Source organism: Balaenoptera musculus, chromosome 17 (assembly GCF_009873245.2).
Source record: "Balaenoptera musculus isolate JJ_BM4_2016_0621 chromosome 17, mBalMus1.pri.v3, whole genome shotgun sequence".
Lineage (NCBI taxonomy): Eukaryota > Metazoa > Chordata > Mammalia > Artiodactyla > Balaenopteridae > Balaenoptera > Balaenoptera musculus.
The window spans coordinates 9,313,103-9,330,190 of NC_045801.1; the positions used below are offsets into that span (position 1 = coordinate 9,313,103).

Consider the following 17,088-nt stretch of genomic DNA (forward strand, 5'->3'; position numbering starts at 1 on the left):
CTTGACTCCCCTGGAAACTCAGAGATGAAGAGTGACGGGCCCATACAGGGTTACACAGGGTTAGACTTTAAAGTTAACGCTCTTACTAAAGTTAGGCTCGGCCGGGCTCTGCTTCCAGAACAAATAGGCTCTGGAGTCTCTGTGACTTAGCACAAAAGTTGTGGGTGTCTTCTCGCTCACACAGTGTCTGATGTGGGCTGGGTGGTCCTCTGTCTTGGAAATGAGCCTTGAGTCACCAAGGCAAGGGAAGGGGGGCCCAGAGCATCCTCTAGAATGGATTTAAGGCAGGAAGTAGCTCCCCTCACCCCCCCCCCAACATTGGCTGGACCCCAGGCCCTCAGCCCGCACCTGACTGCAGCGGGGCTCAGGCGTGGGCAGGAGCCCGTGGATGTCGGCGAGCAGCCACAGGTTCTGCCACAGAACTGCTGGCGAAGATTGCCTCCAGGCAGAATTACCTTGCATAGCCTTTGAGACGACTGCAAGGCACAGAGTGGGGACACATTTCACTCCTCAGTGACGACCTTTATACCAGCTCTTAATCCCACACAGCCAGTGCTTCTGTGTGCGCATGGACAGCTGTTTCTCTGCTTAAGCACCAGATGAAACTTCTGACTTGCACTTGGGGGCCAGAGGGTATGAAAAAGCTTAGGCATGCTAGAATCACACTTAACAGAGCAAGAGGGTCATGCTCATACAGCCACTGGGGAAGGACGATCCAATTCATCTTCTCCTTCTCGAACCCCCGGCGGGGCAGACACTCATGGAGGGGAAGGGCCGCCTGGATTGCCTGCAGCATCTCAGCTAACCTGTCTCTGCTGTAAACTCACACGAGTGCACTGTGCACGTGACGCTGTGGGGAAGGTCAGGCCTCTAAGCAAATGAGCGTAAGAAAGTGTTAGAGATTTAAAGTTTGTTTAGAAAATAGTGAAGGCATTGAAAGAAAGCTAGAAATGAACCCTAGCTCTAGTTGGGGGGAGCAAACATCCGGAAAGCTCTCATAATGGAGATGACGTGAGTCTGAAGATGACTCAGTGCTCTCTGGTTGGTCCCATGGGGAGGGACAGGGAGGACAGAGGACCAAGGTGAACAAAGGCACAGAAGCAGGCAGAAAGCAGCCCTGTCAGCGAGATGCGATTCACCCAGAAAGCCAGCTGACTGGCCGCAGATGATCAAATAGATGAACTCTATCGATACGAACAGCTTCATTCTCTGTGATGACTCAGCAGGAATGACGGGCCTAATCTCCAGACTGTGTTCGCCCACGACTTTGACTTTCTTCTGCCCAACCTACCACAGTAACCACAGTAACCCTTGGAACTGGAATAGAATGAAAGACATAGAAAGCAACCTCAGGGATTGTCATGGTTAGGATGTTTGAAACCTCAATGCTTTGCCCATCTTTGCCATATCTCTGCACCATCCTTACTATTCCTCAATGTTTTCCTTTAAATCAGCTTTCTCCTGTTTATGTATATGTCCTAGTCTATCATGCAGTAATATCCATGAAATAATAGGTTTTAGTGTAATCTATGCTAATGTGTAATATGGTTTAAATCAGTAGGTGACCACTTCACATAAAAAAACACCTATCTGCATTTGAAGTATCTGTGGCACTTTTTGGAACTCTCTGGTCCCGTCCCTTCATTTTAAAAATGAAGAAACTGAGGCTGGGGAGGGGGGGTCATTTGCCCAGAGTCACACAGTCAGTTAGTGGCGGGGCTGGGGCCCTGTCCACAGCTCCGTCCGCTCTGCCAGGACAGCTCCCCCTTGCTGTCCGTCACTGTCCCAGCAGAACTGAGCTTTGTCCTTGCTCTGCCCAGTCCTGCATAGGGTGGGGTCTCCCGAGTCCCGAGCCTTGTCTCAGAAGCAGTGGCCAGTCCCTCCTGCCTTCTTGCCTCCAGGGGAAGGCCCTTGAGCTGTGATGTAGAGATCACAGAAATCTTCCTCTCCTCCTAGAGCTATACGCTTGTTCTGTTAATGATGAAAATAATGACCATATTACTGATCCTATTTTACAGTGATGGGAGATGAGGACCAGAGAAAGTAAGTAACTTGCCCGTGTCACAGAGCTGGTACACCTGGACTCCAGCTCCAGTGTGTCTGCTTCCAACCTCCACCCAGTCTCCACTCACTGACCCCTTCCCTGTCTCTGCTTGCTCTCCCAGGAGCTCATCACCGCCTGGTACATCGGGTTCCTGACACTCATCCTTTCTTCATTTCTCGTCTACCTGGTTGAGAAAGATGTGCCGGAGGTGGATGCCCAAGGACAAGAGATGAAAGAGGAGTTTGAGACCTACGCGGATGCCCTTTGGTGGGGTCTGGTGAGTCACTACCTTGAAGGCTGCCCGGTGGGGATTGGCTGTTAGGGACAGAGAGAGATGGAGGGCGTGGCAGGGATGCGCTCGGTCAGGCAACTGCATTCTGCAGCCACAGGGGAGAGGAGGCCTCCTCCATTTCTGAACCTGCCCCTGGGAGACGCCCCCTGCAGGGTAGGCCCTTGGAAGGGGCTTTTCCACAGTGTTTATAGGAAGTCAGAGCTCTAAACAGTCTGGTCCTACGGTCACTCAGGGACCTCACCTCATTCGTCGTAGGCTGTCATCAGCCAGGCCATGCTGTGTAAACAGACACAGTGGCAGATGTAGATGTGTGTACCCAGACCCTCAAACACACCTAGAGACACACAGCCCCACACCCACAGGACATGTGGTACTAAAGCATTGCTCTAAGCACTTTACATTTATAAATCTATTTTAAGCTGAAATAACTCTTATTATCAGCCCGCTTTTAAAAATGGGGAAACTGAGGCATGAAGTTGAGTAACTAATTCCAGGACGATCTCTGAGCCAGTTAGTGGTTGACTTGGGATTTGAACTCAGGCATTTGGGTTCTAGAAGCCACGCTCTTAACTGCTCCGAAAGCCTGCCTTCCATGTTCATAAAGTACATGTGTGCTGATAACCTATACATGTAAACACACACAGGAATATTCAACTCATACCAGGACAGACACGGACACAGACCTTAGCCATGCACACATATACACACAATACATATGAATACACCCACAAGAGCACATATATTTAGAATCATGGCTATACACAAAATCACACATGGGCAAAAATACACATGAATGTATGTCACATACACATGTTTGCAATTATTGAAATATTTGTTGACTGATTGACTATAGGGAGGAAATCCTTAACTTAGAAACAGGTGTGGTCTCAAGGCTCCCATATAAATTCGCTGGTACTTAGTACCTTCTCTCCCGTGGGAATCCTTTTTTTTTTTTTTAAATTATTAGCACTTTTAATTATTATTTATTTATGTTTTTGGCTGCGTTGGGTCTTCGTTTCTGTGCGAGGGCTTCCTCTAGTTGCGGCAAGTGGGAGCCACTCTTCATCGCGGTGCGCGGGCCTCTCACTATCGTGGCCTCTCTTGTTGCGGAGCACAGGCTCCAGACGCGCAGGCTCAGTAGTTGTGGCTCACGGGCCCAGTTGCTCCGCGGCATGTGGGATCTTCCCAGACCAGGGCTCGAACCCGTGTCCCCTGCATTAGCAGGCAGATTCTCAACCACTGCGCCACCAGGGAAGCCCTCCAGTGGGAATCTGATTCTAAACGGGAACAGCACCCCGGTCGGTACAAAGGCTTATAGGTGAAGCTCAGCTGATACATCAGTTAATTTCCTCTCCCTGGGAAGCCGCGTGTCTGAACTCTTGTCTCTTCAGATCACACTGGCCACCATTGGCTACGGAGACAAGACGCCCAAAACGTGGGAGGGCCGTCTGATTGCAGCCACCTTTTCCTTAATTGGCGTCTCCTTTTTTGCCCTTCCAGCGGTGAGTATCTCGGGTGTTCTCCCTAGCGTGATGGGCAGGATCCCTCACCGCGTGGCCCCAGCTCTGCTTTCCAGCCTCATCTTCCATCGTCTCGTATCTTGAATTCCAGCTCTATCAACTCAATAACCATCCCCGTAGCATGGTTTCCCGTCTCTCTGCCATAGGCTGTGCTGATCCCTTCGCCAGGAGTGATCCCCCCAAACACCTACTCCTCTTTCAAGACCCAGTTTCTTTTCTTTTTTTTTTTTTTAATTGAAGTATAGCTGATTTGCAATGCTGTGCCCATCTCTGCTGTACAGCAAAGTGACTCAGTTATACACATAGAGACATTCTTTTTTTTAATATTCTTTTCCCTTATGGTTTATCACAGGATATTGAATATAGTTCCCCGTGCTGTACAGTAGGACCTTGTTATTTATCCTCAAGACCCAGTTTCAATGCTGCCTTCTTTAGGCTGAGTTAGTCCTTCCCTCCTCTGGGCATTGCTCTGTAAAGGCATTTCAGACCCCGTGCTGGGATTGCACATTTCCAAATCTGCCTGCCCAGAAGATTGTGAGCTCCTGGGGAGCTGAGATTATGTCTTTCACCCATGTATTCCTTGCACATAGCGGGTCCTTTGTATATGTGAGTTCCCTTCCCTTGCCCTGTCATCTACTGGTTTATATAAAAAATGCATTTCCCTCAAGAATAAGTTTTGACCCCTGATAGAGTGACTTCCCCAAAGCCCAGTGCCCATCAGTGTAATAACATCAATAATAATAGATAGCACTTGTTGAACATACTGTGTACTAGATTCATGCCAAATGCTTTACCTACACCATCTCACTTAATCTCCGTGACATTAGGAGTTTGGCACTACTTTTATCTCCATTTTCCAGATGAGAAGACCGAGGCTTAATTGGGTTAGTGAAGTTTCCACAGTCACAGGGCTTTTGGGTTGTGGAGCCAGGGACCCAGGTCTGCTCATTCCAAGCCTGGCTCTTAATCACAAAGCTTGAAGAGAACCTTCTTGTGTAACAAACCCTCTTTCCTGCCCTTCACCTCCCATCCTTTGGTTGCTAATGTTCTTTGTCCACTGCAGCCCTACCTGGTCTATTTTTTTTCTAAGCTGTTTGACCTTGGGCATATGGCCTTTCTGATTCTCAGTTTCCTTATCTATAACAGGTGAGGGGCAGTGAGGGTGCGACTTGGTCTCTGAATTCTCTCTTGACTTGAAAAGGGTGTGTTCCTACCTGTGTAATTCACATGAGAGTCCGACCTGGGTATCAAAACAGATCACAATTCAGAGAGATTCCAGCCAGAGTAAAAGCCTCAAGTGACAATTCAAGCAACTAAAATATTTTTTAAATTCCCTTAATAGTAACTGGGAATCTATTCTGCATCCTACTCCTTACTAGGCAGTTCCTATTACATTATCTCACTTTTTTTCCTAACAGAATTATGAGGTAGGTACCTTTATCCTACTTCCGTGTGGAAGAAAGTGAGATGCAGCAGAGAGGAGGCTGGCCCAGGGTCTCACCGCTGGGAAGTGGCAGAGTCAGGAAGCCCTGGCTTCAAGGCTCCACTTAACCCAGCTCCTACTCCCTGGAAGGGAAAGAAGGGATCTTTCCTCCTCCCCTTGGCTCAGTGTCGTCCTGCTCCTGGGAGTCGCGGTGGGGGGGGGGGGGCGGGGGCTCCGGGAGAGTCTGGGTGGGGCTGACTTCAGGGCCTGACCTCTCCCTTCAGGGCATCCTGGGGTCCGGGCTGGCGCTCAAGGTGCAGGAACAGCACCGTCAGAAGCACTTTGAGAAAAGGAGGAAGCCCGCTGCTGAGCTCATCCAGGTCTGTCTGCCTGGGGATGAACTGGAATGGGACTCAGATCCCGGGTAGCTGCCTCTGCTTGTGTGTCTGTGTGTCTGTCTGTCTCTGTGTGTGTGTCTGTCTCTGTGTGTGTGTCTATAGGCAGCCAGGCGGCAGTGGGTGTTGGTCTCCTGCCAGCTCTCCATCCTTCTCTCTCCCCGAACCGTGGGCTGGGGGTTGGGGACCAGAGTGAGCGATGGTGGGAGAGGCAGAAGGTTCCCTCTTTCACTTCAGAGAAAGTTCCTGCTTTGTGGTTTTATGGGCCACTGGGAGCGCAGAGAATAGGAAAAGAGAGAGCGTTCTGGCTCTAGCTGCCTGGGACTGAGTGTCTGCGTGACCACCCACTCGTGAACTCGTGTCCAGTTGGAGCGGGTGTCTCTGTGGGTCAGATACAGGATGGTACATGATGTTACCCTCCATACTGTAGTTTCTAGGCCAGTGCTGATCTCTAAGAGCCTGCTCTATCTTCGCAAACCCCAAACCATCATGGTATACAGAAGACCTAGTATATTAGAATCAAAAACTCATCTCCCGGGCTGTCTCTTGTACTGGGAAATGCACAGAAGTGGAACAGAAGACAACAGTCTTCCTACCTGTTTGAGAAATCTCAAGGAATCTTGCAAAGAGAGTAATCCCTGCTCCTTTCAGGGATCTTCTACCCAGCACCCGCGTCCCCCGTCCACTGTAGTTCACCTCTGCACACCCCACACCATCAATTATAGCTCCGAGATGATGGGGTCAAGGAAGGTTTTCTTCCCATAGGAGCTACAGAAAGCCAAGAATCCGGCTTCTCTGGATATGACCTCACTGCACGTTTTACTCTTAGGTGTCAAGGGCTTTCTGTTTTAATGTTGTGGGATTCCATGTGAAAGTTTCCGGTGACACCAGGTCATTCCTGCCCCTCTTTTCTCCTCCGCAGGCCGCCTGGAGGTACTATGCTACCAACCCCAACAGGATTGATCTCGTGGCGACATGGAGGTTCTATGAATCAGTCGTCTCTTTGCCGTTCTTCAGGCAAGTGGCCACTCATCTGAATGCTCAGAGCGTGACTGACCATCCCTCCCATGGGTCTGTATTTGTGCCTGTGGCCTTCACAGTTTCCCAGAGGACGTCCTTCAGGGCAGTGGTTCCCAATCTGGGCTGCATTTCAGAATCATTAGAGCTTAGAATATCCCAATGCCCAGACCATACCCGGGCTGATTCAATCAGAATCCCCAGGGTTGCAGCCCAGGCATCAGTATTTTTTAAAGCTCCCTAGATGACCGCAGGGTGTCACCCAGCGTTTCCAGCTAGACAGTGTGGAGTGGCTGAAAAGGGAGGTCGGGCCAATGTTGGAGCAGGATTAGTGGCTGAGGAAGTGAGCAGCTAGTGCAGTGGGCCACCCTGGCGGTCCTGGAGGCCCCAGCACCTGCGCATGGCCTGCACCCCGAGACCACTCTGGACGGGGGGAAAGGGCATGGAGAAGAAGCAGCTGGGGACCCAGACATGTTGTTTTGTGTTCTCAGAGGTGGGAGATTAAACGAAAGCCTTCAGGAAAAAAAAAATTAAAACCTCTTCCTATGGCCAGCGCCTAAGTTATTTTTTTTATTGTTTTTTTTAAATTTTCTTTTGGCCACACCACACAGCTTGTGGGGTCTTAGTTCCCCGACCAGGGATCAAACCTGTGCCCCCTGCAGTGGAAGCGCAGAGTCCAAACCACTGGACTGCCAGGGAAGTCCCTGGCCAGCACCTATGAAAAGGGAGAGGGAAATGAATACTTATTGGATGTCCAATATGTTCCTGGGATCCAAGTTCACATTTCATTTAATTCTCACAGGCATCCTGTGAAATAAGTCAGAGATTCTCAAATGTTAAGGTGCGTTAAAATCAGTGGGGGACTGTAAACACCAGATCCTGCATCCACCTTTAGCAGTTTCAATGGCGTTAGAGTAGCTAAAGCACCTCACACAGGCGCCCCTGTTGATTCTGACACAGTGGCCCATGGTGCATCCTTGGAGACAGGCTGGGTGGTCGGTACCACCAGGCTCCTCTCACGGATGAGCCAACTGGGGCTCCGGAACTTTGGTCATTTTGGCCAGTGTCAGCCACATCTAGAGGCCTCCAAAGCCCATGATCTTTTCACTACGTGGGCTTCTGAAATAGACCGCATCCTGCCAGATTTTTTTTTTTAATTTTTGAGTTTTATTTTATCTATTTTTTTATACAGCAGGTCCTTATTAGTCATCAATTTTATACACATCAGTATATACATGTCAATCCCAATCGCCCAATTCATCACACCACCACCACCCCGCCTCTTCCCCCCCTTGGTGTCCATACGTTTGTTCTCTACATCTGTGTCTCAATTTCTGCCCTGCAAACCGGTTCATCTGTACCATTTTCTAGGTTCCACATATATGCATTAATATACGATATTTGTTTTTCTCTTTCTGACTTACTTCACTCTGTATAACAAGTCTCTAGATCCATCCACGTCTCTACAAATGACCCAATTTCGTTCCTTTTTATGGCTGTGTAATATTCCATTGTATATATGTTCCACTTCTTCTTTATCCATTCGTCTGTCGATGGGCATTTAGGTTGCTTCCATGACCTGACTATTGTAAATAGTACTGCAATGAGCATTGGGGTGCATGTGTCTTTTTGAATTATGGTTTTCTCTGGGTATATGCCCAATAGTGGGATTGCTGGATCATATGGTAATTCTATTTTTAGTTTTTTAAGGAACCTCCATACTGTTCTCCATAGTGGCTGTATCAATTTATATTCCCATCAGCAGTGCAAGAGGGTTCCCTTTTCTCCACACCCTCTCCAGCATTTGTTGTTTGTAGATTTTCTGATGATGCCCATTCTAACTGGTGTGAGGTGATACCTCATTGTACTTTTGATTTGCATTTCTCTAATAATTAGTGATGTTGAGCAGCTTTTCATGTGCTTCTTGGCCATCTATATGTCTTCTTTGGAGAAATGTCTATTTAGGTCTTCTGCCCATTTTGGATTAGGTTCTTTGTTTCTTTAATATTGCGCTGCATGAGCTGTTTATATATTTTGGAGATTAATCCTTTGTCCGTTGATTCGTTTGCAAATATTTTCTCCCATTCTGAGGGCTGTCTTTTCATCTTGTTTCTGGTTTCCTTTGCTGTGCAAAAGCTTTGAAGTTTCATTAGGTCCCATTTGTTTATTTTTGTTTTTATTTCCATTACTCTAGGAGGTGGATCAAAAAAGATCTTGCTGTGATTTATGTCAAAGAGTGTTCTTCCTATGTTTTCCTCTAACAGTTTGATAGTGTCCAGTCTTACATTTAGGTCTCTAATCCATTTTGAGTTTATTTTTGTGTATGGTGTTAGGGAGCGTTCTAATTTCATTCTTTTACATGTAGCTGTCCAGTTTTCCCAGCACCACTTATTGAAGAGACTGTCTTTTCTCCATTGTATATCCTTGCCTCCTTTGTCATAGATTAGTTGACCATAGGTGCGTGGGTTTATCTCTGGGCTTTCTATCTTGTTCCATTGATCTTTGTTTCTGTTTTTGTGCCAGTACCATATTGTCTTGATTACTGTAGCTTTGCAGTATAGTCTGAAATCAGGGAGTCTGATTCCTCCAGCTCCGTTTTTTTCCCTCAAGACTGCTTTGGCTATTCAGGGTCTTTTGTGTCTCCATATAAATTTTAAGATGATTTGTTCTAGTTCCGTAAAAAATGCCATTGGTAATTTGATAGGAATTGCACTGAATCTGTAGATTGCTATGGGTAGTATAGTCATTTTCACAATATTGATTCTTCCAATCCAAGAACATGGTATAGCTCTCCATCTGTTGGTATCATCTTTAATTTCTTTCATCAGTGTCTTATAGTTTTCTGCATACAGGTCTTTTGTCTCCCTAGGTAGGTTTATTCCTAGGTATTTTATTCTTTTTGTTGCAATGGTTAATGGGAGTGTTTCCTTAATTTCTCTTTCAGATTTTTCATCATTAGTGTATAGCAATGCAAGAGATTTCTGTGCATTAATTTTGTATCCTGCAACTTTACCAGATTCCTTGATTAGCTCTAGTAGTTTTCTGGTGGCATCTTTAGGATTCTCTATGTATAGTATCATGTCATCTGCAAACAGTGACAGTTTTACTTCTTCTTTTCCAATTTGTATTCCTTTTATTTCTTTTCCTTCTCTGATTGCCGTGGCTAGGACTTCTAAGACTATGTGGAATAATAGTGGTGAGAGTGGATATCCTTGTCTTGTTCCTGATATTAGAGGAAATGCTTTCAGTTTTTCACCATTGAGAATGATGTTTGCTGTGGGTTTGTCGTATATGGCCTTTATTATGTTGAGGTAGGTTCCCTCTATGCCCACTTTCTGGAGAGTTTTTATCATAAATGGGTGTTGAATTTTGTCAAAAGCTTTTTCTGCATCTATTGAGATGATCATATGGTTTTTATTCTTCAATTTGTTAATATGGTTTATTACATTGATTGATTTACATATATTGAAGAATCCTTGCATCCCTGGGATAAATCCCACTTGATCATGGTGTATGATCCTTTTAATGTGTTGTTGGATTCTGTTTGCTAGTATTTTGTTGAGAATTTTTGCATCTCTGTTCATCAGTGATATTGGCCTGTAATTTTCTTTTTTTGTAGTATCTTTGTGTGGTTTTGGTATCAGGGTGATGGTAGCCTCATAGAATGAGTTTGGGAGTGTTCCTTCCTCTGCAATTTTTTGGAAGAGTTTGAGAAGGATGGGTGTTAGCTCTTCTCTAAATGTTTGATAGAATTCACCTGTGAAGCCATCTGGTCCTGGACTTTTGTATGTTGGAAGATTTTTAATCACAGTTCCAATTTCGTTACTTGTGATTTGTCTGTTCATATTTTCTGTTTCTTCCTGGTTCAGTCTTGGAAGGTTATACCTTTCTAAGAATTTGTCCATTTCTTCCAGGTTGTCCATTTTATTGGCATAGAGTTGCTTGTAGTAGTCTCTTAGGATGCTTTGTATTTCTGCGGTGTCTGTTGTAACGTCTCCTTTTTCATTTCTAATTTTATTGATTTGCGTCCTCTCCCTCTTTTTCTTGATGAGTCTGGCTAATGGTTTATCAATTTTGTTTATCTTCTCAAAGAACCAGCTTTTAGTTTTATTGATCTTTGCTATTGTTTTCTTTGTTTCTATTTCATTTATTTCTGCTCTGATCTTTATGATTTCCTTCCTTCTTCTAACTTTGGATTTTGTTTGTTCTTCTTTCTCTAGTTCCTTTAAGTATAAGGTTAGATTGTTTATTTGAGATTTTTCTTGTTTCTTGAGGTAGGCTTGTATAGCTATAAACTTCCGTCTTAGAACTGCTTTTGCTGCATCCCATAGGTTTTGGATCATCGTGTTTTCATTGTCATTTGTCTTTAGGTATGTTTTGATTTCCTCTTTGATTTCTTCAGTGATCTCTTGGTTATTTAGTAACGTATTGTTTAGCCTCCATGTGTTTGTGTTTTTTACGTTTTTTTCCCTGTAATTGATTTCTAATCTCATAGCATTGTGGTCAGAAAAGATGCTTGATATGATTTCAATTTTCTTAAATTTACTGTGGCTTGATTTGTGACCCAAGGTGTGATCTATCCTGGAGAATGTTCCGTGCGCACTTGAGAAGAAAGTGTAATCTGCTGTTTTTGGATAGAATGTCCTATAAATATCAATTAAATCTATCTGGTCTGTTGTGTCATTTAAAGCTTCTGTTTCCTTATTTATTTTCATTTTGGATGATCTGTCCATTGGTGTAAGTGAGGTGTTAAAGTCCCCCACTATTATTGTGCTACTGTCAATTTCCTCTTTTATAGCTGTTAGCAGTTGCCTTATGTATTGAGGTGCTCCTGTGTTGGGTGCATATATATTTATAATTGTTATATCTTCTTCTTGGATTGATCCCTTGATCATTACGTAGTGTCCTTCCTTGTCTCTTGTAACATTCTTTATTTTAAAGTCTATTTTATGTGATATGAGTATTGCTACTCCAGCTTTCTTTTGATTTCCATTTGCATGGAATATCTTTTTCCATCCCCTCCCTTTCAGTCTGTATGTGTCCCTAGGTCTGAAGTGGGTCTCTTGTAGACAGCATATAGATGGGTCTTGTTTTTGTATCCATTCAGCAAGCCAGTGTCTTTTGGTTGGGGCATTTAATCCATTCACGTTTAAGGTAATTATCGATATGTATGTTCCTATGACCATTTTCTTAATTGTTTTGGGTTTGTTTTTGTAGGTCCTTTTGGTCTCTTGTGTTTCCCACTTAGAGAAGTTCTTTTAGCATTTGTTGAAGAGCTGGTTTGGTGGTGCTGAATTCTCTTAGCTTTTGCTTGTCTGTAAAGCTTTTGATTTCTCCATCGAATCTGAATGAGATCCTTGCCAGGTAGAGTAATCTTGGTTGTAGGTTCTTCCCTTTCATCACTTTAAGTATATCATGCCACTCCCTTCTGGCTTGTAGAGTTTCTGCTGAGAAATCAGCTGTTAACCTTATGGGAGTTCCCTTGTATGTTATTTGTCGTTTTTCCCTTGCTGCTTTCAATAATTTTTCTTTGTCTTTAATTTTTGCCAGTTTGATTGCTATGTGTCTCAGCGTGTTTCTCCTTGGGTTTATCCTGTATGGGACTCGCTGCACTTCCTGGACTTGGGTGGCTATTTCCTTTCCCATGTTAGGGAAGTTTTCAACTATAATCTCTTCAAATATTTTCTTGGGTCCTTTCTCTCTCTCTTCTCCTTCTGGGACCCCTATAATGCGAATGCTGTTGCATTTAATGTTGTCCCAGAGGTCTCTTATGCTGTCTTCATTTCTTTTCATTCTTTTTTCTTTATTCTGTTGCGCAGCAGTGAATTCCACCATTCTGTCTTCCAGGTCACTTATCCGTTCTTCTGCCTCAGTTATCCTGCTATTGATTCCTTCTAGTGTATTTTTCATTTCAGTTATTGTATTGTTCGTCTCTGTTTGTTTGTTATTTAATTCTTCTAGGTCTTTGTTAAACATTTCTTGCATCTTCTCGGATCTTTGCCTCCATTCTGTTTCCGAGGTCCTGGATCATCTTCACTATCATTATTCTGAATTCTTTTTCTGGAAGGTTGCCTATCTCCACTTCATTTAGTTGTTTTTCTGTGGTTTTATCTTGTTCCTTCATCTGGTACATAGCCCTCTGCCTTTTCATCTTGTCTATCTTTCTGTGAATGTGGTTTTCGTTCTACAGGCTGCAGGACTGTAGTTCTTCTTGCTTCTGCTGTCTGCCCTCTGGTGGATGAGGCTATCTAAGAGGCTTGTGCATGTTTACTGATGGGAGGGACTGGTGGTGGGTAGAGCTGACTGTTGCTCTGGTGGGCAGAGCTCAGTAAAACTTTAATCCGCTTGACAGCTGATGGGTGGGGCTGGGTTCCCTCCCTGTTAGTTGTTTGGCCTGAGGCAACCCAACGATTGAGCCTACCTGGGCTGTTTGGTGGGGTTAATGGCAGACTCTGGGAGGGCTCACGCCAAGGAGTACTTCCCAGAACTTCTGCTGCCAGTGTCCTTGTCCTCACGGTGAGCCACAACTCCCCCCCCCGCCCCCCCACCTCTGCAGGAGACCCTCCAACACTAGCAGGTAGGTCTGGTTCAGTCTCCCCTGGGGTCACTGCTCCTTCCCCTGGGTCCCGATGCACACACTACTTTGTGTGCGCCCTCCAAGAGTGGAGTCTCTGTTTCCCCCAGTCCTGTCGAAGTCCTGCAATCAAATCCCACTCGCCTTCAAAGTCTGATTCTCTAGGAATTCCTCCTCCCGTTGCCGGACCCCCAGGTTGGGAAGCCTGACGTGGGGCTCAGAACCTTCACTCCAGTGGGTGGACTTCTGTGGTATAAGTGTTCTCCAGTCTGTGAGTCACTCACCCAGCAGTTATGGGATTTGATTTTACTGGGATTGCGCCCCTCCTACCGTCTCATTGTGGCTTCTCCTTTGTCTTTGGATGTGGGGTATCTTTTTTGGTGAGTTCCAGTGTCTTCCTGTCGATGATTGTCCAGCAGCTAGTTGTGATTCTGGTGTTCTCGCAAGAGGGAGTGAGAGCACGTCCTTCTACTCCGCCATCTTGGTTCCTAATCTCAAAAATCTAAGCTTTCACCTTGGGAAACTGGAGGTGCCTGCGACTTGCCACTGGTTGCGCTCAGGCAGGAAACGCGCTCACCGACACCATCAGCAAAGTGCCCAAAATCCTTGCCAGATTTTAGACACTGTGGTCCAGAGCTCAGATTTTTAAGTGTGTGGATAGAAGGCTGGGTGGATAGGACCCTTGAGTTGGAAGAAGAAGTAGAGGGACACTCAGAACTCATACCTGGAGTGGGGACCCTCCTCTGAAGCGTGTTTCTGCCATGTGTCTGGGTCCATGAACCATAGCATGACCCAGTGCTGGACGGGTGGCTCCCCCCAACCCCATCCCACCTTCCCACACTCTCATTGTGGAACCTGCGACCAGGCTCTGAACTCGGCCTCAATTTTCCCTCCACTTCCATCACCGGACTGTCATAAAGATTTAAGAAAATTCATGACATCATGTCTGACTCATTTCCCTGCATAAAACTTTCCACTGGATAACCATGATGAAGAGAACAAGATCCAGAACCTGACCACAACCCACAGGGCCCCAGAACCTCAGGGTCCTGCTTACCTCTCCCATCTCAGCATCTATGGTGCTGTTACTCCCAAGAGGGTCTAGTGGCATGTGGCACTTTCTAGTCCAGGCATTCGGTCCACCAATATTTTTGAGCCCCTTATACATGCTAAGGATTGGACCAGACCATGCAGGTCACGAGTGACTTGTGAAGGACTCTGACCTTGATTCTGAAAGCGAAGAGAAGCTATTGGCAACAGAGAATGACATGATCAGATGTGTGTTTCAGGAAAGTGACAGGAGGGAGGATGGATTGGACAGGCTCAGGATTCTACACAAGGAGATCAGCTAACAAAGGAATGCAGGATTCAGGGGAAGAGGAAATGAGAGCTTAAACCAAGGTAACAGCAGTAGGAAGGGAGGATAGAGGGAGGACCTGAAAGGGAATAAGCAAAGGGAAAGAAACTCAGGGAGTGATGACTTGTGGGATAGTTAACGAGATGAGAAGAAGCAAGGCTTCCATAATGGAATGATAAATTTTGGTTTACTAACTTTGTCTTCTTACTTGTAATTAGATTTACTCAGAAGATGATCTCTGTGATTCCTTTTGATTCTAACATTCGATTGTTGCTATAATCATTTTGAGTTTGGGGTAGTATCAGCCTTCCTCGGGATAACAAGAGTCTTAGAATGGGAAGGTGGTTCTCCTGAAGAGAACAGAGTGACCTTGAACTCAAAAACAAGAACTTGTGAAACCACATTGAATTCTGAATCAACAAGATTTCTGTTTGCTTTGCATCCCAAGGTCTTGGCAAGAGGACCATTCTTTTGGGTTGATTTATTATAAATAAGGCATTGTCCTAGCTGTCGGAGACTCCAAGGAATACATTGTGCTGCAGACAGCAGCCGTGATATGGGAATGGCTTTTAAGAGAGAACATTTCTTTCTTTTTTTCAAGGACAAAAGTATAAAGCCACTAGAGAATTCACTTGGCAACCATTCTGAAACAAGGCCATCCCTTGGGAAAAGAATGTCGCCCCCATATTCCAACCCACTCCATATGTTTAATGGCAAAAAAAAAAAAAAAGTAGCTGGTAATACACTGGTGTGTCCTCACCTGCTTCCTAAAGGTTTTTTTATTTGACTTACTTTTTTGAAAAAACACTTTATTGAGATATATTTCATATACTACAAAAGGATTTCGCATACCATAAAAGGTACCCTTTTAAAGTAACAATTTGGTAGGTTTTTAGTATATTCACAAAGTTGGGCATTGATCGCCACTATCTAATTCCAGAATATTTTCATTACCCCAAAAAGAAACCCTGTGCCCTTTAGCAGTTACTCTTGGTTCCCTCTTTTCCCCCAGCCCTTGCAACCACTAATATTTTCTCTCTCTATTCTGCCTATTCTGGACATTTCATATAAAAATAAAATCTTATAATATGACTTCTTTCACCCATCATAATATTTTCAAGTTGCATCTATGTTGTCTTGTGTATCAGAACTTTATTCCTTTTATGGCTGAATAATATTCCATCATATATACCCCACTGTATTTATCCATTCATCAGTTGATGCATATTTGTGTTATTTCCACTTTTTGGCCCATGAACATTTAGGTACATGTTGTGTGGATATGTGTTTTCAATGCTCTTGGGTATATACCTAGGAGTGGAATAGGTAACTCTATGTTTAACATTTTGAGAAACTGCCAGACTGTTTTCCATGGTGGCTGAACCATTTTATAGTCCTCCAAAAGATTTTGAAGGATGAAGTTGTGTAGCCCATTTCTAAGAGTGGTGTCATATCAGTTTCCAGCAAGTGTAGTTCTTTGTTAATTTGCAAGTATATGTGTGTATGTATACGCACATGTGTACATATGTGTATGTATATACATGCATATTTTGGGCTAGCAGTGATGAGTGATGGTATTGCCTTTTTTGTTTTTCTTTTATGATTACTTAAAATTATAAAATCATTACTTTTGAATTGCAAAGAACCTCGGAGAGTTTCAAGTCCCACCCCAATTTTATATGAGAAGAAACTGAGGCCCCCAGCAGCTCAGGAACTTGCTCAAGGCCACACATCATGTTGGGCATAGCTGGGATCAAACCCAGGTCTTCTGATTTGCTGGCCAATGGAAACTGTGTAGACCTGGTAGAAGTAGGTGGTAGGAGGCTGAGAAGGTACAGGAAGATGCTGGGGGGATGGCAGATTGTACATCCTCATGCACAAGCAGAGAAGAGAGCAGACATTAAAAACCAGGTGTTACTTACCACCAACAAAAAAACATGCACACAGATTTGTTCCCTAAAAGTGATAGTAGAATTGTCTATAGCTGCACTGCCCTATATGGTAACCACTAGTTACATGTGGCTGTTGAGCATCTATTACTAGTGCAACTGAGGAATTGAATTGTTAATTTTCTTTAATTTTAATTTAAATAGCCATATGTGATTGATTAGTGGCTACCATTGGACAGTGCAGCTTTGGAATCATTAGATAATAGAACTAAAATGGAGCTGAGACTTAGGCCCAAGAAACAGAAGTTACTTGACCAAGAAGACCCAGTTAATTTATTGTAGAACCAGAACTTGTTCTTTTTATGACCAGGGTCAAGGTTATTTGAGTGCTTAGAAATGGAGAAGGGGAACTATATGCAGTAACCCTTTGCTATGGCCAAATAACATTGGATCTGTTTTCATACAGGCTATCTCATTTAATCTTTAGAATGTCCTGGGAGATAAGTAGAATGGGTAACTCCATTTTTCATAACCCCAAGCTTATAGGTGAAGAATCAGAACATCAGTGAGATTAATC

At 44.5% G+C, this 17,088-nt stretch overlaps 1 protein-coding gene across 1 annotated transcript in view; it reads left to right on the forward strand.

Moving 5' to 3' along the window:
- KCNQ3 (potassium voltage-gated channel subfamily Q member 3) overlaps positions 1 to 17,088 on the forward strand; it is a 300,778-nt gene that overhangs the window by 249,160 nt on the left and 34,530 nt on the right. The window contains exons 5-8 of the mRNA XM_036830813.1: positions 2,166 to 2,321; positions 3,728 to 3,838; positions 5,564 to 5,659; positions 6,597 to 6,691. Of these exons, the coding sequence (XP_036686708.1) occupies positions 2,166 to 2,321; positions 3,728 to 3,838; positions 5,564 to 5,659; positions 6,597 to 6,691 (458 nt within the window). The remainder of the gene's footprint in view (positions 1 to 2,165; positions 2,322 to 3,727; positions 3,839 to 5,563; positions 5,660 to 6,596; positions 6,692 to 17,088) is intronic.